At 35.1% G+C, this 23,897-nt stretch overlaps 1 protein-coding gene across 2 annotated transcripts in view; it reads left to right on the top strand.

The window, feature by feature from the left end:
- Positions 1–23,897, top strand: part of ARFGEF1 (ADP ribosylation factor guanine nucleotide exchange factor 1) — a 147,139-nt gene that overhangs the window by 62,060 nt on the left and 61,182 nt on the right. For both annotated transcript variants that reach the window (XM_064384256.1, XM_064384255.1), the window contains exons 8-17: positions 1,284–1,459; positions 2,912–3,045; positions 6,760–6,994; positions 10,553–10,652; positions 10,768–10,907; positions 11,014–11,122; positions 11,789–11,990; positions 18,714–18,825; positions 20,039–20,244; positions 20,498–20,582. In XM_064384256.1, coding sequence (XP_064240326.1) covers positions 1,284–1,459; positions 2,912–3,045; positions 6,760–6,994; positions 10,553–10,652; positions 10,768–10,907; positions 11,014–11,122; positions 11,789–11,990; positions 18,714–18,825; positions 20,039–20,244; positions 20,498–20,582 — 1,499 coding nt within the window. The remainder of the gene's footprint in view (positions 1–1,283; positions 1,460–2,911; positions 3,046–6,759; positions 6,995–10,552; positions 10,653–10,767; positions 10,908–11,013; positions 11,123–11,788; positions 11,991–18,713; positions 18,826–20,038; positions 20,245–20,497; positions 20,583–23,897) is intronic.

Here is a 23,897-nt window from a genome sequence, read left to right as displayed (position 1 = left end):
TGTAATATATAAAAACTGTGGTGGTATTTAGCACATCAAACATTAGCATATTAAAGCTCCAAAAGCCCTCTAAGAAAGCATCTGTTTTGTGTAATAGTTTTCAAAATGATTTTTATTACTGAATATATTTTTTTTGTTATACTTCTTAATGCAAAACTTGCTTTGGAATTATCCAGTTTAATCCATTCCAGGGTGTTCTGATTTGAAGAGGAGAAAGCAGCCTCTGGGTAGGGGAACCAGAAGCTGCTACTCGTTTCATATTATTCAAGTCAATCAAAAGTTGGAGACATGTTATCAATTAGTAACAAAATTAGTAATAACTACCAGTTACGGAGTACCAGTTGTATTATGTCTTGTATGTGTGTTTGGTGGTTCCTCATAAACCTCATTATTTCTGTTACTGATGAAGAAACTCAGGCAAAGAAAGATGAAATAACTTTACCCAATTAACTGGTGAAGACATAATTGAAACATTGGTCTTTCATATTTCAGAATCTATGTTCCTTGTAGTACAGCATGTTTCTCTCATACTGTCTTATAGTTTTCTTTCAATTGGTAGCATAAAAGAGTTTCATTATACCTAGAGTAGTTCTGGAACTTGATATTATTTTCATTATCTCTGTTTGTTCTACCAGAAGTCACTTGTTTCTGTTTATATTAATTACGAGTATGATTACTCAAAGTGACCTAGTGAAAAATTTTCAGTGGTTTGGGTCATTATTTCCCTGGCTGTGTTCCAAAGAACATAGATTATTAAAGATATTAATAGAAATTCTAAAACTGGAAGGGGGCTCATGATAAAATAAATTTTGGAAACACTACATACTGTGTATCCTTCTTGGAGAGCTTTGTGCATATTAGCAGCTTAAAGGCTGTAATAAAGAAACCTATTTCCCAGCATTTCTTGAACTTATTTGACAGTGAGATATTTTTTCGAGGAATTTGTCTTCACATCTCAAGTCATTAGCATTCATCAAAACCCAGTTCAGTAAATGCTAAGTGCTAATATAGACTAAAAAAAGTAAGCTTCTGTTTTGGCACATCCTGGTTAGCCTTTCATCAGCTAAGTGTGTTTCATTGCCAGAGCCAACTTAAGGATTGTATTTGGAAGTATGCCAGATACATACTTACTTAGTAGTAAGTATGCTAACCTTTAAATGGTGCCAATACATATTTTACTTCACATTGCTTTCCTGCCACTGTTTCATTTTAAATACTCTATGCTTTTTAAATACATTTCGGTTAAGTCAGATATATTTGCATGGTTTTTATTCTTATTTTAGATATGGGAGAAGGGACTACTATAAATGCAAGTGCAGATGGCAACATTGGAACTCTAGAAGATGGTAGTGACAGTGAAAATATTCAAGCAAATGGAATTCCAGGAACACCAATTTCTGTTGCATATACACCATCCTTACCTGATGATAGATTGTCAGTCTCTTCCAATGATACTCAGGTATAAATGGAAGGGTGGGAGGGAGAGAAATCCTGTTAATCTTAAAAATGTATAGGCTACCACCACCCTGTCATGAATATTTTTATCTGATGATGCTGCCTGATTTTATTTAGTTTGGGGAGATAAGAAACTTGGGTTTTTTTTTCTTCATTTATATAAATTACAGCAATTTTTTTCCCTTCATATTTTGATAGCTACATTTCCAACTCTAAGGCATGTCTCATCTATGTTTGCATCTTCTCTGCACCCATCTACCAATTGAGTTAACATTTAATAAGAATATTCATATTACATATTTACAAAATAATTCTGGTATAGGTTGAATATTCCTAATCTGAAATTCAAAATGCTCCAAATCCAGAACTTTTTGAGTGCCAAGATGATGCTCGAAGGTCATGCACAAAGGAAATGCTCATTGGAGAATTCCACATTTTGGATTTTGGTGTTAGAATGCTAAATCAGTGTAATGCAGATAGTTCAAAATCCAAAAAAAATCTGAAACCCAAAACATTTCTGATCCCAAGCATTTCAGGTAACTCACAGTGGTTGTAAATGAGAAGACTTCTAGAAATTTAAGGAACTTCATCTTAATTTTTGTTTATGGCTACAAAGACATCAGTACCATAGTAATGACAGGTTCTTTTCTTCCCTACCCTGTATTTTTTTGTGTAAAAATCTGCCTTTTTAGGTAAGGGAGTCCTCCACTAAGTCAGTGTCCCATATTTAGGAATAGGTTTTCTTGGCTTTGTTGACCTTCAGTTTATGTTTGCCCAGAGTAAGATCAAAAGTAAAATAGGATAAAAGCATGAAACAGTAGTAGGGAGTATAATTTAGGTCTTTGAATAATTATTTATTTATGTATTTATTTTTTTGAGACCGAGTCTCACTCTGTCACCCAGGCTGAAGTGTGGTGGCATGATCTCGGTTCACTGCTGCAACCTCTGCCTCCCAGATTTAAGTGATTCTCCTGTCTCAACTTCCTGAGTTGCTGAGATGACCACACCTGACTAATTTTTGTATTTTTAGTAGAGACAGGACATCACCATGTTGGCCAGAATGGTCTTGATCTCCTGACCTCATGGTCCACCTGCTGCAGCCTCCAAAAGTGCTGGGATTACAGGCGTGAGCCACCGTGCCCAGCCTGGATAGGTATCTTATCAGGCATGACATACCCGTTTTTTGTCAGTAATAGTATGAGCTGGGTAAATTTTAAGAGTTTATTTGGTTTATTAATAAGGAATATTTTAAAGTGCATTTTTAAAGGTATTTATTGTTGGGTGTGGTCCATGGAGTGTGAAAGAAAAACAGTGTGGGAGATTCCCTCATCTGGTTCTCCTTCCAAAAGTGGGGGAAACCCCACCTGTTAGTGAATTAAATGAAATACACTAGAAGTCTGAAATGATTTTACATTGGCAAATCTCTCTTATTTTCATGATATGTTAACTTGTTTAGGAATCTGGAAATTCTTCAGGACCTTCACCTGGTGCTAAGTTTTCTCACATTTTACAAAAGGATGCCTTTCTAGTATTCAGGTCATTGTGTAAACTGTCAATGAAACCACTGTCAGATGGACCGCCAGATCCAAAGTAAGTTATTAACTGTTTTGCCTGACAAATAGAGGTTTTTAGACTTGAAACTTACTGTTAAGGTTGTGTTTGGATTTTCTTTTGTTCTTTTTGTCCTATAGAACCATAAAAAAAAAATTGGGTGGAGGGGAGGTATTTTATGTTTAAGAAAAAAGTATTGAAAAACAATTCAAAACTGCTGGAGTAGATAACTTACACTATTTCCTAAAGGGTATGTGACTTAACACTATTTTCTAAAAACAAAAAATTCCAACACTGCTGGAATAGATAACTTGTGCTATTTCCTAAAGGATATGATAGCATTCTAGAATAGTGCCTGGTACATCGGAGGGACTCAATAAGTATTATCAAATGAATGAATTCATGAATTCTTATTTCCATATAAGTAACTTTGGAGCCAGTGTAACCCTGTATCCCAGCCGTAGGTTTTTAAAAACTGCCAGTCAAAAGGTACTGAAACCTAAAAGAAAGAAATCTTAAAAGTCATGATGAAATATAATGCATATTCATTAAGGTCTGACAAAACGCCCTAGGATATGATATCTTTCTCTGTTGGGAGCAGGAAGAACTTTGAGATAGGAGCCACTTGTCTAATTTTCATGAAATTTATTAGATTAAGCCCTAGGAAAGTGCCATTTTTCTAAGTCATAAATGGTCAGGTATCTTTCATGTGATTCAAATGTAACTAATTACTCTTGAGATTGAGTTTGAAAGTTATAGGAGTTGCCTGCCTCTCTAATATTGCAGCATGATGATTGCAGCATGACAATTTTAGAACTTTCTGGAGAAAGAAACTTTGGAACAGACCATAACTTTAAGAAAGGGATACTGAAATAGGGGGAGGAAATAGTACTTCCATTTAAAAGTTGCCTTACTGTTAGGCAGCAGTTCTTCAGTTTAAAAAAATTCTATAGAGTGTTTCAGTTTCTAAGTGCCAATTGAGAAGACCGGAGACAGTTACTGTGAAAACTTCATAAATATCTGGAAACTACATTTGTTATATTTGTTTAGTTTTGTCAGATTGCACCAGTTCAGGGAGAAACATCCTTTAGACCCAAAAGCCTAAAATCATAAAATCTTTTTAGGCCCAAATCCTAAGTCAGAAATTGACATTCAAAAATCTTATTTAAAAATTGACAGTTTTGAAAGTTTAAAAATCTCATTTAAAAATTGACAGTTTTGAATGTCATTCAAAAATTAACATTTTTAACATCTCATTCTAAATCAATGAAGACCCACTTTGAGAAAGAGATAAGAATTTGGTGTTATTGCCGAAGGCCATTTTTGCCATGCTTTAATAATGTTATTGACCATAAAAGCCTCAGATGTTTTTTTTCAAAATCAAATGTAAAAATTGTGATTTGAAAGAATTCCAGAAACAGAAAAGAAATTCTTCAAAATGCTGAGAATGAAAAGGACATAAAGGAAAATAATATGAATTTTGAGGAGTATTGTGGGTAGGGAAGAGTATGTTCATTTATCCCTGAAGAAAGAGTGATCTGGTTTTGAAAAGATACAACTTTAATGATACAAAGGATTCTTATGAGGAATAATGTAAATTAACAAGCCTTATACTTAGTGAATTTAAACCAAGTGTTAGCGAAATTTTTTTGATGACCTTCTTGACTTGACTATCAGTCATTAAACATTGGAATTGGATACTGAATACACTCTTAGAGGCTATTCTTTTTCCAAAAGAATATGTAGTTTTCTGTCTTTAATGATTTTTTTTTGCCAAAAGTCAAGCTTTTGTAGTTACATAATTTTCTTTTTTTGTCTTTGCTTCCCTTTATATTTCCTGGCCTGCAGACCTGAAATTTCCAGCCTCTTTTGTCTATGTAAAGTATAACTTATTATGTCATAGGACAGTTGTCTAATCATTTCTTCATTCATTATTGCCTTGTACACAGTAGGTATTTAATACATGGATGAATACAAGAATAAGTCCGTTAATTTTTTTTGAGCACATACAGTATACAAGATATTTTGTTAAAGCTGGGAATACAAATATAAGACATGCTTAGAACAAAAATTCATTGCTACAGATTGGTAAACTGCAGGACTTAATTACAATAGAAATTGAGCATAATAGGTGATAAATGTGAGCTAGAATAGGACGTAGTGTGTAAGCCTTGGAAGACTAGAACAGGAGGGGAGATAGTTGGCTCACTCCATAGTTCCCTGTAGCTATTTGAAGTCTTAGTTCTTGCTGTCTCTAACTTGATTTATCTAAGCTTATTATTTTAGTAATTATGTATTTGCTGCACATATTTTTAGATTCAAAGGAAGACTCAGCGCAAGAAACATGACTGTGTAATAATGAGTCATAATATTATTGGCTCCAGTTTTATTTCAGAGAAAGTAGTATTTTTTTGTGATACCCAGTTACGTGAAATTAACAATTGCTTATTAGATTTATGTAGCTTCTTGAATTACTTGACACTTATAACCGTAGAACTTTTTAGGTGGAAATCAAGGGCAATTAAGTTTACTATACAATGTAAATGTTACTGAAAGCAGCATTTGGGCTACTGTTATTTTTTATTTTTTTTTAAAGAACCAACTGCTAGAGCATTTTGGTGTGCTCTACATTTGAAATATTTCCTAGGATCAGTGTCCTTGGTCTGTTGGGCTTAAGAGATCAGTTTCAGTGGGAGGAAAATTATGTTTGCAAAATCAAGTAATTCAGACAATAGATAGTGATCAGAAGCATGGCATAGGCATAGTATATTGATTGGGAAAAAAAATTTAAGTCAAAAACTTCTTTTTCAGCTTTTCATTACAAAATTATTTAGAATAAATTGCTAAGCTATTGAAGTTTTTATTTTTATTTTATTATTATTTTTTGGACAGGAGTCTTACTCTGTCACCCAGGCTAGAGTGCAGTGGTGTGATCTCCACTCACTGCAATCTCCACCTCCCAAGTTCAAGCTATTCTCCTGCCTTGGCTTCCCGAGTAGCTGGGATTACAGGTGCCCACTACCACAATCGCTAATTTGTATATTTTTCGTGGAGATGGGGTTTCACCATGTTGGTCAGGCTCTCCTGACTTCAAGTGATCCACCTGCCTCAGCCTCCCAAAGTGCTGAGTTTACAGGCCTGAGCCACCATGTCTGGCCTTAAAGTTTTTAAATGTTCTGAACACCTCTATGTTTATTTCAAAAGAAGAAAAAAACTTTAAATGGTTACTGAAAAAGTAAGCTTGAAGTAGTGCTGTCACTTGCAACCAAAACTTTTTTATTAGTATTTAGGATTTTTGAGTAGCATAACCAGAAAAAAGTCCATTGGAACTTTTGTGTATTAATACTAAATATGGCACTTAATCTGAGAAGTTTATGATGATTTGTAAGAAGTATATGGTTGTGAAAGAAAGGAACACAGCATATATCTTCACATTATTTTTTCTTTTCCAGTGAAATAATAGTTGATGATAAATATTTGTGAATAACTTTTTTCTTTTTAAAAAAATTTGTGAAATTATTAATATATGGTTCAAGGGAACATCAGTGAAAGCACCTGTTAGTGGTTAAGTCGTTCATATACTATACTTTTAAGTCGTTCAGAAACTTTTTTTTATGTTATAGAATTTTCTGTTCCTCTCCATTTAAAAAGTTTGTGAAATTATGTAGTATATGGAAATATTTTTGGAACTACCTGTTATTACCATAATGCTATCCTTGTCTCCAATACTATCCCTTCTTTTTTACATTTTAGGTCTCATGAACTACGATCCAAGATTCTTTCATTGCAGTTACTTCTGTCAATTCTGCAGAATGCGGGACCTGTTTTCAGGACAAATGAGATGTTTATTAATGCTATTAAGCAGTATCTTTGTGTTGCACTCTCAAAAAATGGAGTCTCATCTGTTCCAGAGGTTTTTGAGCTTTCTCTTTCTATATTTCTTACTTTGTTGTCGAATTTCAAGACACATCTGAAGATGCAAATTGAGGTACGTTTTGCATTTAGGCATTGAAATATAAGCTTACTACTGGATGTTTCATTTGTTTCATGTTACATCAGATTTTAATACACTGGAAAGTTCTCCAGAATGTGAAATAATGTTTGTATATTGCCATGTCCTTTTTTTTCATTCACCTGTTCAACTAATATGTGCCAATGAAATACTAGGTACTGCATAAGCACTAAGAATGCAAATTGAAATAAGATGCAGCCACTGTCCTCAAGGAACTTATACTAGTTGAATAAATGATTCTAGCTCTCTGGAATTAATTTGATCCTCACAATAGCTTTGCCATTGTCTATATGGCATATTGTAATACATTTGTTTATCTTAAAAGAAAGCTCCAAATATATACTGCATCTCCATGATTTTAAACCATTTGTAAGAATTAGGCATTTTAAAAGATATGATTGAGGGGAATTATATTTTGGGGCTCTATTTTAGGATTTTTGAAAAAATTAATATTTGCTTTATACTTTTCTTTAATGTATATTCCTAAAGTTTTCTCCCAGAATCTTCAGAAATAGAATAACAATCCTGTCGTTCTAAAATATTGTCAGAGATTTAGTAGAACTAAATTAGGGATTTTTCCAATCATGTCTGCATGTATTGTGCTGGTGTACCAGTTTCTGATTATTTGTTTTCATCTTTAAATAATACTTAAAAATAGTAATTTATGTTTTATTAATTTAATGAATGATTTTTTCAATTTGTTATTTGTTGAAATGTTTTGGTTGCAATGTTGTATGTTTTAGAAATACTCGTTTTATGTTGTCAGTTTAACCTTCGTATTATGTTTAATATACAGGTTATATTTAAATTTTGTTAATTTTGTATTTAATCCTTACTCAAGACTCATAATTCACTAGCTCAGTAGAAAGGATAAATTATTTTCCCAGAATTTTGAGATGGCTAAATAGTCACGTTATCCTTTAATGTTAATGTTTCGTAATATCTATCAAGATTTATTTAGAACATTGTTATGGGAATGAAACAGAATTAGGCCTTGGTATTTTAAGTGAAAAATTTTTAAATTTGGGCCATATTTTTGGACAGGAAACCATTTTTGGTGCCTATATGATGTATGATGTCAAGTTTTAGGAGTTGGCCATGTGTCTGTTAAAATAATACAAGGCATTTAACTGGGGAGAGTTGCCATTTTTAGATAGTTTTCTTTTCCCATTATATTTAGGAACTACAAAAACTTTTGGAACTTTTGCTTTTGTAAAAAACCAGAATTCTTTTATTTGATGATGAGGCATTTAAGTTGACAGAAAATTTTGCAAGACTTTATGTAACCAATTACAGATTTTTTTGGACACTGATATTCTACTTCTGTAGGGACTGCTTATGTAAAATATAAATTCTTAGATTTAGATATCAGAAATTACTTAAGTTGAGAATACTATTTTTGCACAGCAAATTCGACTTAACAAAAAATGAATTTGAAAGGAAAAACTTAAGAAATTTCTTGTCAACTTGTAGATGGTAGATTCTCATTATAAAATTATTGTAATATTCTAGTTTTTAAAAATTAGGTTTACTTCACTCTTTGTTGTCCCTCAGAGGGAGATAATGAGGATAAAATGAGATAAATATAGATATGCTTTCAAAAATGTTATACACACTCAAATTCAAAATGAGCTGAACTTGGAGAAAGCTCAACATATGAAAACCTAAATTTGCAAAACAAAATTAAGATTGTTGTTACACGAAGATCATTTTATGAGAATGTTCACTTCAGAGTTTTTGTGATGTGATTTTTCTATAGGTCTTAAATTATATATCTATTTCAGAAGATACAGTTTATATACAACTTTTCAGGAGAACATATGTGAAGACAATATACTTATGATAGAGCTGTTGTTCCACATACATACGTTAGAGATGCTCGATAAATCATTAAAAGGTTAATTTTATTAGAGCCCCTATTATGATAGGCATAGTATCTTATATTACAATAATAAGCTTTGCTTATTAGTATAATTTGATAAACCATAGATAGTAGCTAAAATTTTTTCTTCCCTCTCTCTTCCAATCTGTATTAGTTATCTTGTTAATCAGAGAATCTCAAAAGTTTTTGATTCACAGCACTGTTAAAGTCTAACTTTTCATGTTGCACATAGGCCAGAGAAACACTTCTAGATCTGTGTTCTATTTATTAAGAAGGCAGGGTCAAACAACTTTTTGTCTTCATAGCCTACTATCTATTTCAAAAACAATAGGATGCATAAAGTAAAAGAAAAATAATGTTTTTCTTTTATTCTTAACCACAATTACTTACCACTGGGATGTGTGTGCCTATTACAGACTGCACACAGCTTCTTATATCTTGGAATTGAACACTGCTCCCCCTAATTCCTGTACTTCATTGATTTTCATGCATTACTTGGTTTTTATCATACCAACTACCAAACCCAGCTTTGCAGAGATAATAATGTCATTGAAGGGAATGTAGTGTGATCTAATTGAAATAATGAGCAATCTTTCAAGTTATCCAGCAGATACCTCTCCCTCTAAACTTTGCCTCAAAATTTTTTCATGACACCCTTATGAGTTTGCTACAGCATTCTGGGGTACCTTGATGCAGTATTTGGGAATTGTGGCCATGTTGCTATAATATTTGTTGAACACCTACTATGTGCCCTGCAATGTGGACATGATCCTTAGCAAGAAAGACCTGGTCCTTATGTCTTCAAGCTTACAATCTATAGGCGATACTGATATTAAACAAGTAAATAGAAATATACTGAGTTTTGTGAAAGAAAATCACATTACAGGGCTACCCAATTCAGTTTAGGGGGTGATTCAATCACTTATATTATAAATGTGATTTTCTGGATTCGTAATGCATATATTTCATAAATGTTAATATGTTGGTTTTTTCCGTCATTCCTTCTTAAAGTCACTTTCATAGAATAAATTTAAACCTGAAAATATTTAGCTGTTAAATTGAAATTTATCTCATTAGGTTGATTAACTCCTTGCTTATTTGGTGTAACGAGTAGTGAGAAATGGTTTGTATGTAGTTTTCAAACAGTAGAGATTATCACTTTTGTGAGTAATTAGAAAAATAAAATCGTATGAGACTTAGATTGTTTTTATTGTGTTGATTAGAGTATCAGTTACATTTAAATCTGGGAACAGTTAGACCTCTCAGTACTAGAATGTCTCTGAAAAATAAAAGTATAAATTATGCTCTTTGAGGGGGATTTAAAAAGCATAAGTTATAGTCTATAAAAATGTTCAATAAATTACCACCAAAGATTTAGAGGAACTCTAAATCTTTACATATTTCTTTTGTAGCAGCTGTGTTCAGAATAAAACATAACAATGTGAATTGCAGTGCTAATGCTAGAAGGACAAGTTTAAGTCCCTTATCCAAGATATTTTAGTCCTCAGATTTCAGAGCTGGAACTCAAAAATAGTTGAACTCCTTAGGACCTGGGTCCTAATACCTGCTCTACAGCTTTGGAATGTTTAAAAAGTGATCACACATATGAATTCTAAACAATATTTTAAACAGAAGTTTTCTCTGAATCACAGGTGTTCTTTAAAGAAATTTTCTTATACATTTTGGAAACTTCTACCAGCTCATTTGATCACAAATGGATGGTTATTCAGACACTAACAAGAATTTGTGCAGGTATTTTAAATTGTCTTTCTTTTTATTATCTCTTTCTTATTACTAGATATTTAAAAGGCCAAATGTACTCACATCCTAGATGTACTTTGTTGAAATTAATGTTATATTGTTACAGATGCTCAAAGTGTAGTGGACATTTATGTAAACTATGACTGTGACTTAAATGCAGCCAATATATTTGAAAGACTGGTAAATGATCTATCAAAAATTGCTCAAGGAAGGGGCAGTCAAGAACTTGGTATGAGTAATGTTCAGGTAAGAACTTTAAAAACATTTTCAAATTTAAACTTTACCAGGGAAGAGCCGTGGATTTTCCTTAAAAGACCGTTTTTTGAAATTGTATTTTTGAATTACTTTGTAGGAATTGAGCCTGAGGAAAAAAGGTTTAGAATGCTTAGTGTCAATTTTGAAGTGTATGGTTGAATGGAGTAAGGATCAGTATGTGAATCCCAACTCTCAGACAACTCTTGGTAAGGTGATATTTTGAGTCGTAATTCTTTGTCATTTTAAGTGAATAATATTCTGGAGGATAATTGCAGATGCCGTTAAACCAATTTCATGACATATTTATTTATTTAACTGATGACGAAGCATTCTCTGTGAGTTAAATAACTAGCTTTAAAATTGTAAAATTTTTAACTTAGTTACCCAAACTATGTTTTTCTAAATCTTCTTAGAAATATTTTGATTATATAAAATGAAGCATATTTATGCAACTTTCTTGTAATATAATTATAGAGGAAACATATAAAAGGCAGTATGTTTTAAGAAGGTTGAATTGTTCATCTGTGTTTGATGTTTACCCTCACTCAGAGAAAAACTCATAGCTGCAGGGCTACACTGGTGTTATCGAAAACAATTCCTCATGAGGAATGAGCTGAGAGCAGAAATCCAGTGGATACTCAGCACTGCAACTGCAAAAAGAACTCCTCCTAATGGTGCAGACTATACACGTACAAATTACAGTGTGTTTTAATATCAAAGTATGTTGTTTATTATGTTACCTAATAGTTATTTTGTATTAAATAGATATCTAAGCAACATTGGAATGCCTTGCCTTATTCAAGAATTTGTTTGCCCTTTCATTTCTTTTTCTTTGATAGAGTAATGTACTCTACCGATTTTTCTTCTTTCAGGTCAGGAAAAACCCTCAGAACAAGAGATGAGTGAAATCAAACACCCTGAGTCAATAAACAGATATGGAAGTTTAAATTCCCTGGAGTCAACATCATCATCAGGAATAGGCAGCTACAGTACACAGATGTCTGGCACTGATAATCCGGAACAATTTGAGGTCCTAAAGCAACAAAAAGAAATAATAGAACAAGGGATAGATTTGTAAGTGTCACAGCTTAAGGAGAAATATTACTGAATATCTCTTTGCCAGTATGGTGCCACCCCTGCCCTATGTTTATCACCTTACAGTGAGTAAAATGGAGGATAGTTCTCATGGATCTAGTTCACAAGGCTCCTATTCAGATCCCCCTGTTCATTGCAGTCTAGCCCAACTAGTTTCCTGTAATGCCCAACCACTTTTGTCATATAATTTGTCACCATATTATAAGTGCTGTTGATGAGCACCATCTGTGCAATTTTGCATTGTTTACCTCATTATGAAATCCCCCATTATATTTTCTTTTTTTTTGAGACGGAGTTTCGCTCTTGTTACCCAGGCTGGAGTGCAATGGCTTGTTCTCAGCTCACCGCAACCTCCGCCTCTTGGGTTCAGGCAATTCTTCTGCCTCAGCCTCCTTATATTTTCTAATCATGTGACAACTCAAAACGTTTAAAATACGGAATTTCTAATAGCTGTCAGTACTCCTTTATAGGTTTTACATTTTCTCCAGTTGGGTTACAAATGTACTACTCTTGTTATTGATTTCATTTTTACATGTTAATAAGGTGATCACCTCTCTTTCCAACCTGGCTAGTGTACCAGACCCTAATCTTGTGAAGTCAGTTTTCCCACTAAGCTATGTGATACCTGCCTGCTTCTGCTTCCTTTGTGAATATCACCATGCTGTCTTCCTTCCTCTTGTTGCCCATCTCTTTATTCAAAGAGATGCCGTAAGGAAAAATGAAATTGCTTTCCTGTTTCCATGAATCTAGCTATTATAAACTTAAAAATTCCCCTGTGTGTTTACTTGTTTTGCTACTTCTGTAAAGCATTTCTTCCTGATACTTAAGTAATGCCTTTTAGTGAATGTTCAGGTATCTCTTTTTTCCAGTGTTAATATGAGAAAAAAATTCAACAAAAATGTACACATATTCTATTATAAAATTTAAAAATCTTATAAAATTGCCTCAGGAAATAGCTGTCAGTACTGCATTCATTCTAATTGTTCAGTCTATATTTATTAAAATCTCATCTGTTCCAGATGTTATGCAAGGTCCTGGGGAAACTAGATAAATGGAACAGCTCTTCCTTCTGAGGGGCTCACAGTCTAGTATGTATAAAGAAATATGTATATTAAAATTCTGCTGGTCACCCAGTAAGCACACATTTGGTACTTGGGACTGTTGCCAAGCACCGTGAAGGCTGGTCTTTATATTCAAGATTGCAGTCTAAATATGAGGAATTTTTTAAAACAGTACTATGGAAGGTCTATAAAAGAGTGTCGTACAGAGTAAGTACTGCAAGGTACTTGTTTTGAAGTATTTGAAAAGTGAGAAGGAGTAGTCAGAGGGCTTCAAAGTGGAAGTCTCCCTAACCTCTAGTCCTTCTCGCAGCAGTACTTGCTTGCTTTTCTTTTTTTTTTTTTTTGTTTTTTTGAGATGATATCTTGTTCTGTTGACAGGCTGGAGTGCAGTGGCATGATCTCAGCTCACTGCAACCTCCACCTCCCGGGGTTCAAGCAGTTCTTCTGCCTCAGCCTCCCATGTAGCTGGGTCTATAGGCGTGCACCACCATGCCCAGCTAATTTTTGTATTTTTAGTAGAGATGGGGTTTCACTGTGTTGGCCAGGATGGTCTCGATCTCTTGACCTCATGATCTGCCCACCTCAGCCTCCCAAAGTGCTGGGTTTACAGGCACGAGCCACTGCACCCGGTCTGGACTTGCTTTCAGCTTCATATAGACATTGATGAGAATGCTGTCATGGAGCTATGTTCCCAGTATACTTCTGTACAACTGTTTCATGACACCAGCCTATCCTGTTTCTCTCCTGTCTTTTTGATTATGCCATCTCAGTCTTGTAGGCTGCTTTTTCTTTCTTCCTGCATATGTCTTAGCATTGGCAGGGTTCTGTTCCTCAGCTCTTTTCTGACATCATCCCCCTAGTACTTTTACCCAAAACAAAAAACAAATAGAAAAGCCTCTTGTTTTGTGTTTCTTATTTATGGTAGTAATCCCAGCATGCTACTAAATTTATGAGGTAGAATCCTGGGAGTTAGCTTAGATTTTTTCCCTCACTCTTGAATCTAATCTGTCACTAAATCCTGTTGATTCTACTTCGTAACATCTCTGCAATCTGTTCTCTTTTCTCGATCTCCCACAGCTATTCTTACAAGTCAAACCATCATTTCTTTCCTCAACTAGTATAATCTTTCAATTAGCTTACCTTTCTTTGGTTTTGTTCATTCTTCCGTCTTTTCTCACACTTAACTAGAATAACCTTTCTTCAATGAAAGTCTGTTTTTTCCCTCTATTAGAGAATAAAACCAAAACTTCTTTGATTGTATGATAATACCTTCATGATTTGGATCGGGTGGACTCTAAGCTTCATTTCCTGCCACTTTTCTATCTCATCTCACTGTGCCAACCATGTGCCAATAAGACACTTACATAATACTGTCTTGTGCTTTAGTATTTTAGTATGGCCTCTTCCTCTTTGGGATGTTTTTTCTTATTGTTTATAAAATATATAATTATTCTTTGAAACAGTCCTAGAGTCATCTTTCCCAGGAAATATGACCATCTCAGTTAGTTACTTATGTGTTATTTTCTTACCTTGTAATACATCTATTTGTTACATTTTCACTATTATAATTCTGTAAAATTGTGTTTCTTCTATTACAGTGAATGCTTCTAGAGAGCGAGGATTATGTTTATCTTAGTGAAAAATGTTTAATTTTATGAATGTTAAGTGGTTATGATTGTTGGATGAGAACTTAACAAGGGAATCTTTAGGAAGACAGAATAGGAACGAGCATCCCAGACTAAGAGAATGGCATGTGCAGCAGCAGAGGAAAGGGAGGACATCTGAGCACTGTTGTTCAGCATGGCAGGGGCAGAGTGGAGGGGGAATAACAGGAGGTAAGATGAGAGCATTGAGTTAGATCTAGATTACAGAAGGCCGTATTCTCCATGTAAAGGACTTTTTGTCTTGTTCCTCTTGTCATTAGCATGCTAGTGAAGAAGTTTGAGCAGGGGAGTAGCATCATCAGATTTCTGTTTTGTAAATAGGACTTTGCCAAGAGTGCATTAGAATGTGGGAAATACAGATAGGGAGACCGTTTAAGAACTCTTGCAATAGCCCAAATGACAGGTGTTGAAGCACCAAAGTAACAAAAGTAGGGAGTACATGATCTATAAACAGAGAGGTAATATTTGAATTGGGTCTTTAAGCCTGAGGGAAAGTCCCCCTGTAAATGGAGCAGGTAAAAGACATGCAGAGGAAATGGACTCTGAAAATAGATTTAGGGAATGGGATATGATACATGGGAGCAGAGGAAGGAGAAGGAAGTGAGAGAGAATCTGGAGCTATATAGAGAAAAGTTTTGTGTGGGCTAATTAATTTGGACAAATGAGCCAAGATTACCTGAAGATTAAGGAGACTATATACTCGGAGTACCTCAGAGATAGTGGGTTCAGTTCCATACCACAGCAATGAAGTGAATATCGCAATATAGTGAGTCACACACATTTTTTTATTTCTCAGTGCATTACAGTTATGTTTATACTGTTCCATAGTCTATTGACCTTCAATCCCTTATGTCTAAAAAACAATGTACATACATTAATTTAAAAATACTTTATTGCGGAGAAACACTAGGAGCCATCTGAGCTTTCAGTGAGTTGTAATCTTTTTGCTAGTAGAGTGTCTTACCTCAGTGTTGATGGCTGCTGACTAATCAGGGTGGTGGTTGCTGAAAGCTGGGGTAGCTGTGGTAATTTCTTAAGACAACAATGAAGTTTGCTGCATTGATTGACTCTTCTATTCACGAAAGATTTTTCTGTAGCATGTAATGCTGTTTGATAGCATTTACCTACAGTAATATGTCTTTCAAAATTAGAGTCTTTCCTCTCAAACTCTGCTGCAGTTTTATGAACTAAATTTATGGAATATTCTAAATGCCTTATTTTCTTTCTACCAGTGTTCATGGCATCTTCACCAGTAGTAGATTCCATCTCAAGAAGCCACTATTTTCTCTTATCAGTATGAAGCAGCTACTCATATGTTAAAGTTTGATCATGAGGGTACAGCAATTCAGTGTCATCTTCACACTCTACTTCTAATTCTAGGTCTCATGTTACTTTTACCACATCTGTAGTTACTTCCTCCACTGATGTCTTTCACTCCTCAAAGTCGTCCATAAGGGTTAGAATCAGCTTCTTCCTAACTCTTGTTGATGTTGGTATTTTTACCCGTCCTATGAGTCGTTCTTAATGGCATCTAGAACAGTTTAACCTTTCTAGAACGTTTTCAGTTTACTTTGCCCAGATTCAACAGCAGTATCTCTGTACATGGCAGCTATAGCCTTATGAAATGTATTTCTTTTAAGACTTGAAAGTTAGCCAGGCATGGTGGCTTATACCTCTAATCCTAGCTACTCATGAAGCTTGAGGCCAGGAGTTCAAGATTAGAGTGAGCTATGTAGCAAGACCCCATTTCTTTAAAAAAAGACTTGAAATTCAGAGTTACTTCTGAGGACAGGGCACAGTGGCTCATGCCTGTAATCCCAGTATTGGGAAGCCAAGGTGGGAGGATCAGTTGAGCCCAGGAGTTTGAGACCAACCTGGATAGCATAGCGAGACCACGTTTCTACAAAAACAAAATTACTCTCATCCAAGGGCTGCAGAATGGATATTGTGTTAGCAGGCATGAAAACAACATTAATTTCATTGTAAATCTCCATCAGAGCTCTTGGGTGACCAGGTGCATTGTCAGTGAGCAGTAATCTTTTGAAAGGAATCTTTTAAGCAGTAGATCTCAACAGTGGGCTTCAAATATTCAGTCAACTATGTTGTGAACAGATGGTGCTGTCATCCAGGCTTTGTTCCATTTCTAGAGCACAGAGTAGGTTTAGCATGTAATTTTTTCTTTTTTCTTTTTTTGAGACAGAGTTTCACTCTGTTGCCAGGCACCAGGCTGGAGTACAGTGGCATGATCTCGGCTCACTGCAACCTCTGCCTCCCGGGTTCAAGGAATTCTTCTGCCTCAGCCTCCCGAGTAGCTGGGACTACAGACGCGTGCCACCACACCCAGCTAATTTTTATATTTTAGTAGAGACGGGGTTTCACTATGTTGGCCAGGAATATCTCGATCTCTTGACCTCGTGATCTGCCCGCCTTGGCCTCCCAAAGTGCTGGGATTACAGGTGTGAGCCACCACTCCCGGCTAGTATGTAATTCTTAAGGGCCCTGGGATCTTTGGAATGGTAAGTGAGCATTAGCTTCAACTTAATGTCATCAGCTCCATTAGCCCCTAAGAGAGCTAGTCTCTCCTTTGAAGCCAAGCATTAACTTCCCCTCTCTAGCTATGAAAGTCCTAGATGGCATCTTCTTCTGATAGAAAGACTGTTTTTCTACTTGGAAAATCTGTTGTTAGTGTAGCTATCTTCGAAAATGATCGTAGCTAGATCTTCTGCATAACTTGTTGCAGCTTCTCCATCAGCACTTGCTCTTCACCTTGCACTTTTATGTTATGGAAATAGCTTCTTTCTTTAAAAGTCATGAAACAACCTCTGCTGGCTTCCAGCTTTTCTTCTGCAGCATCAGTACCTTTCTTAGCCTCATAGAATTGAAGAGAGTTGGGGCCTTTCTTGGGATTAGGCTTTTCCTTAAGGTGATGTTGTGACTGGTTTTATCTTTTTTTCACACATGAAAACCTTCTCCCTATCAGCAATTAGGCTGCTTTGCTTTCCTACTTCTGTGTTCACTGGAGTGGCACTTTTAACTTCAAGAACTTTTCCTTTGCATTCACAACTTGGTTTGGTGCAAGAAGCCTACCTTTCAGCCTGTCTTGGCTTTTGACATACCTTCCTCACTAAGCTCAGTCATTTCTAGTTTTTTATTTAAGGTAAGAGATGTGCGACTCTTCCTTCCACTTGAACACTTAAAGGCTATTGTAGGGTCCTTAATTGACCTAATTTCAGTATTGTTGTGTCTCAGAGAATAGGGAAGCCCAAGGAAAGGAAGAGAGATGAGGAATAGCCAGTCAGTGGAGCAGTCAGAACACATGCAACAATCATTGATTAAGTTTACCATCTTATATGGGCATGGTTTGTGGCACCCAAAACAATTAAAATAGCAACATCAAAGATCATTGATCACAGATCACAGTAACAGATACAATAATGAAAAAGTGTGAACTATTGTGAGAATTTCCAAAATGTGACACAGATGCAAAGTGAGCATGTGCTTTTGGAAAACTGGCACCGGTAAACTTCCTCAATGCAGACTTGCCACAAGCTTTCAATTTGTAAAAAAATACAGTATCGGTGAAGTGTAATTAAATGAAGTATACCTGTATGAGATACTTAGTATTCACAGCCTTCCTCAAAGTTCATTTACTACATGGTATTCTCTCTAATAGTCTCTCATAGTCTAATTTACCACTGTTGATATGGATAAAAAAATACTCGATACTGTAACAAAAGGTCAGTGAAATGATAGTAATAAAAATGACCTTCCATATGAGATTCATTTCTAAAAAGAAAAGAATAAAGAAAACTTGGCACAATATAGTTACTTTATACATTCATGCATCAAATTATATTAAATCAGCTTCTGTTTTCTGGGTGCTATTAAAAAGTTAATTTACTGTGGTTTAAGATCTTTTTGGGGACTATGGATGGTTTTCTATTTTTAATGTTCTTATTAACTTTGACATCATCTAGATTTAATAAGAAACCAAAGAGAGGAATACAGTACCTCCAAGAACAAGGGATGCTTGGCACCACACCTGAAGATATTGCGCAATTCTTACATCAAGAGGAAAGATTAGATTCTGTAAGAATACCATTTTCATTCTAACCTTTTCTGTAAAATTCTTGATTTTTTTTTCTTTTTATTAGAGACAGGGTCTCGCTATATTGCCCAGGCTAGTTTTGAACTCCTGGGCTCAGGCAGTCCTCCTGCCTCAGCCTCCCAAAGTGCTGGGATTGCAGGCGTGAGCCACCATGCTTGGCCCCTTTTCTGTAAAATTCTTTTTTAAGTTAATGATACATACTGTGACTCCTTTAAAATGCTTTCCTGAGTATGTAGGTAAGGAAAACATAAAAAATAACCTTGGTTAGCCAGGCTCAATGGCTCCCACCTGTAATCCCAGCACTTTGGGAGGCCAAGGCAGGTAGATAACCTGAGGTCAGAAGCTCGAGACCAGACTGGCCAACACGGCAAAACTTCATCTCTAATAAAAATATAAAAAATTAGCTGGTGGTGATGGTGGGTGCCTGTAATCCCAGCTACTCAGGAGACTGAGGCAGGAGAATCACTTGAACTCAGGAGGTGGAGGTTGCAATGAGCCAAGATTGTGTCACTGCACTCCAGCCTGGGATACAGAGCGAGAATCTGTCTCAGAAACAAAAAAAATAATAACCTTGGTTATAATTATCTATAATTGGCACTCTGGAGCCATAAGTTCTGTATCCATGGATTGTGTATCTGTGGATTCAACAACCAGAAATTGAAAATATTCAAGGGGGAAAATGGAAAAAAAACTTTTTTTCTTGTACTTATTTCCTAAACAATACAGAAAAACTATTTACATAGCATTTACATTGTATTACATATTATAAGTAATCTAGAGATGGGAGTAGAGTATATGGGAGGATGTGCATAGGTTATATGCAAATACTGTGCCATTTTATATAAGGAACTTGAGCATCCATGGATTTTGGTATCCATGCGGGGTCCTGGACCAATCCCCCACCAATACTGAGTGATGACTGCGGCGTGTGTCTGTGTGTGTGTGTGTGTGTGTGTGTGTGTGTGTGTAGCTATAATATAAATTCTGCTTTTTAAATTTTCTAAACTGAAAAGAATATCCTAATATTTTTGTGAAGGCATTTAGTGTGTTTAACTTTTAGCTTTGTGTTTGAAATTGTTAACTCTGTAGTCAAATGCCTGTGGATCTTATGAAATTTTCTGCTTTTTAAGTGACTGTGTGGCAAATGTAAACATGTCATGAGAATATCAATTTCTATCTCTGTTTTTACTTTAGACTCAAGTGGGTGAGTTCCTGGGAGATAATGATAAATTTAACAAAGAAGTCATGTATGCATATGTGGACCAACATGACTTTTCAGGAAAAGACTTTGTTTCAGCCCTTCGTATGTTTCTGGAAGGATTTCGTCTTCCAGGGGAAGCTCAGAAAATCGATCGATTAATGGAAAAATTTGCTGCAAGATACCTAGAATGCAACCAAGGGTAAATAAGGTTAAATTCTCATTGATTGTCTGTTATATCCAAAACACTGTAGCATCCAGGGATTTACAGATATTAGGACCCAATTCCCTGTTTTAGAGAATTTAGATTGTCTACAATCTGGAAGTCATAAATCCATAAAATATTGTAATGTGAGAAACTTAGAAAATTAGAAGTGCTGTGGGATTTGAGGTGACTTATTTAAATGAAAGTATATGAAACAGTAGAAGTTTATAACATACATTTATTTTTCCAGACAAACTCTTTTTGCTAGTGCGGATACTGCTTATGTTTTGGCTTATTCAATTATCATGTTGACCACAGACCTTCACAGTCCACAGGTATGTTTTCTTTTAAGTCAGTTTTACAGTAAGTAGTACAAAATAAATACATTTTTCTGAATTCAGTAAGTAATAGTTGAAATTTTAGTCTTACTCAGTTAAACCAGTCACCAACTTTGGGTATTTAATTTGAGATGGTGAACATTTTACAAAAGCAATTTCTGGTAGTAATTATAATTAGACTTTTAGGTATCTATAAAATGTATCTGTATTTATCACTCATGATTGATAACTGTATAAAGCTTAAGATAAATTTTAACAAGACATTTTTAGGTCTTATGTTTATTTGTCACAATATGGAAACACACTATATATAAACCATCTTTCTAAAAAACATAATGTTTCAGGCCAGACATGGTACCTAACACCTATAATTCCAGCACTTTGGGTGGCTGAGACAGGCGGAGCACATGAGTCCAGGAGTCAAGACCAGCCTGGGCAACATGATGAAACCCTGTCTCTACAAAATATACATAAATTAGCTTGGCATAGTGGCTTGTGCCTGTGGTCCCAGTTACTTGGGGGGCTAAGGTGGGAAGATTGCTTGAGCCTGGGAGGCACAGGGCACAGTGAACTGAGCTCGTCTCACTGCACTCCATCCTGGGTGACAGAGGGAGACCCTGTCTTAAAATAATAATGTTTCAGACTTCAACGTTAGAGAGATTAGTATAATGAACTCTAAGGTACCCATTACCTGCCTTCCACAGTTACCAACTTATGGCCAGTTTTGTTCTATCTATATCTCTTCCCTCCCCTAGATGATTCTAAAGCAGATCTCAGATATCATACCGTTTCATCTGCATTTATCTTAGTATGTTTCTCTAAAAGGGAAGTACTCTAATTAAACATAACCATAACATCATCATACCTAAAAAGTTAACAATAATTTTAAAATACCTGATATCTAGAAATGTTCATTTCTTTTGCCTCATAAAATTCATATTTTTTTAAATATTAAACAATTGTCACTTTTGATTTCTGATATCTACTAAAAAAGTTTGTTTTTAACATTTTAGTATTTTTTGCTTAGTTTCTAAAAGCACACATTGACATTTTTGGGTAAAATTACCTTTATAAATTATTTGCAAGGATTTCTTTGTACTTCTAGGGGTAGATATCTAATGATATTTGTTATTCTTAGGCTGTAAAATACATTTCAAACTTTCTAATCTGAGATGTATTGGAAAAATAAAAATTTATTGAATTTTGAGATTAACCTTTGGATTTTTTTTTTTTTTTTTTTTTTTTTTTTTTTTTTTTTGAGACGGAGTTTCGCTCGTTACCCAGGCTGGAGTGCAATGGCGTGATCTCGGCTCACCGCAACCTCCGCCTCCCGGATTCAGGCAATTCTCCTGCCTCAGCCTCCTAAGTAGCTGGGATTACAGGCACGCGCCACCATGCCCAGCTAATTTTTTGTATTTTTTAGTAGAGACGGGGTTTCACCATGTTGACCGGGATGGTCTCGATCTCTTGACCTCGTGATCCACCCGCCTCGGCCTCCCAAAGTGCTAGGATTACAGGCTTGAGCCACCGCGCCCGGCCTAACCTTTGGATTTTTTGTGTCTGTTTTGAGATTTTTAAATCACAGTTGATAAGGAAAGTGTATACCAAGCCCAAAGTAAGAATATATACAATTATATATATACATATGATTGGATGAAGCAACTCTGCGTTTACCACAAATTTACTTTGATTTTACATAAGACTTTAAAAAAAAGATTTTACTAATTCAAGATTTGCCTCTGGCATATTGGCAGTATAGTCAAAGCAACTCACCTTTAGGGCTTTTCTTATTGAGCATGATGACTCTTATTCTATGGTTTTATAAGGTAATCCACAGTTGGGATTTATTAGATATTTTTACATCAGAATTTTCAGTCTAATTTTTTCATCTGATTTTTCAACCTAAACTATAGTATTTTTACCTGGGCTTACATGTGTTTGGTTTTAAAAGGCTATGCTTTAAAAGAGATTTGGTTCTATATATGAATAAGCAATATTATATGCACCTGTACAATATCTTCCTATATATGTACTTACTCATGTTATTTTGAAGAAATATTAAAACTTTTACATCTTTTCATAAGTATCCAGACTATGAAAAGTTTCTAAAGACATACCAGTTAGGGAACATTACCTTGACAACAGTGTCCCATCTTCAGCGTAACAGTGCCTGATTGCAGAACATGTGCTCGGAGTCGTAGTCTAGCGGTGGCAACTGCTTGGTGTTTGACTGTTCCTCATCAGCTTGCTGCCTGGTATCATGTGCTGCTGTGCAGCCTGCAGCTGTGGAACCAGCTTGTGAGTTTCTATGAAACTAAGTAGTCTGTTAGAAAATTGTACCCATGATCTTGGCCTCAGTTGATTTTAGATAACTATAACGAATGACAACATTTTTAAATACCAATAACCTTAAAGGAAGTTTTTAAAACTCATTCTCATTCTTAGTTCTTTTCAAACTTAAAATTTTAATTTTAACAAGCTGTTTATGTTCCCTTTTCACCCAGAATATTTATAGTTAGGCTACTTTTTATGTAGTGTGTGAGTCAGTGATTTTAAAAAATATATTTTGAGGCTTATTTAGAACAAATTTAATTTTTATGTACACAATAATCAGTAGTAACAACTGGCTTTAAGTGATTTAAACACTAAATAAGGCACAGCTTAATACAAACACATGAGGATAAAAGTCAAGAGTAGAATGTTCCATAAAAGATATCAGGAGAAGAAAAGTAGAATATTGTTTTATACAGCTTCAGAATCCCACCGTGGCAGAAGTGTTCTGTGTGAAGCAGTGTGCTTTATTTTGGGTACCTGAAAGCAAAGTATTTGGTACACCCATGTATGGGATCCCTAACCTAGATCCATAGAGAATTAACTGCTGCTTCAGATTTTCTGTCACGACTTTTCTCTGCCTCTGATTGGCATAATGCTAAAACATTTTGCCATGCTTAAAATTTCCAGGTAATTTTAATCTTCCTTTACTTCTTATTGGCAGCAGTGTGTCGTCTTTTATTTTGTTACTCCTGGTGTGTTTTTTAAGGATTCATCTGAACTTTAGGTAAAAAAGCTTTTTTTCTTTCTTTTTTTTTTTTAGTGCCATGACTCAAGATGAGTTTTTAAAGTTATAATATGATAGGGTTTTATTCCCTTAAATAAGTTACACTTGAAAACTTTCATGGTAATATTTTTACATTTTTTTTTTCTTTCTTTTTTTTTTTTTTATTGCATTTTAGGTTTTGGGGGTACATGTGAATAACATGCAAGGTTGTTGCACAGGTGCACACGTGGCAGTATGATTTGCTGCCTCCCTCC

This window comes from Aotus nancymaae, unplaced genomic scaffold (assembly GCF_030222135.1).
Source record: "Aotus nancymaae isolate 86718 unplaced genomic scaffold, 86718_ANA_hifiasm-v0.15.2.pri h1tg000036l, whole genome shotgun sequence".
Classification (NCBI taxonomy): Eukaryota; Metazoa; Chordata; class Mammalia; order Primates; family Aotidae; genus Aotus; species Aotus nancymaae.
The sequence above is the reverse complement of the archived record's forward strand: the minus strand, read 5'-3'. Positions and strand labels throughout refer to the sequence as shown.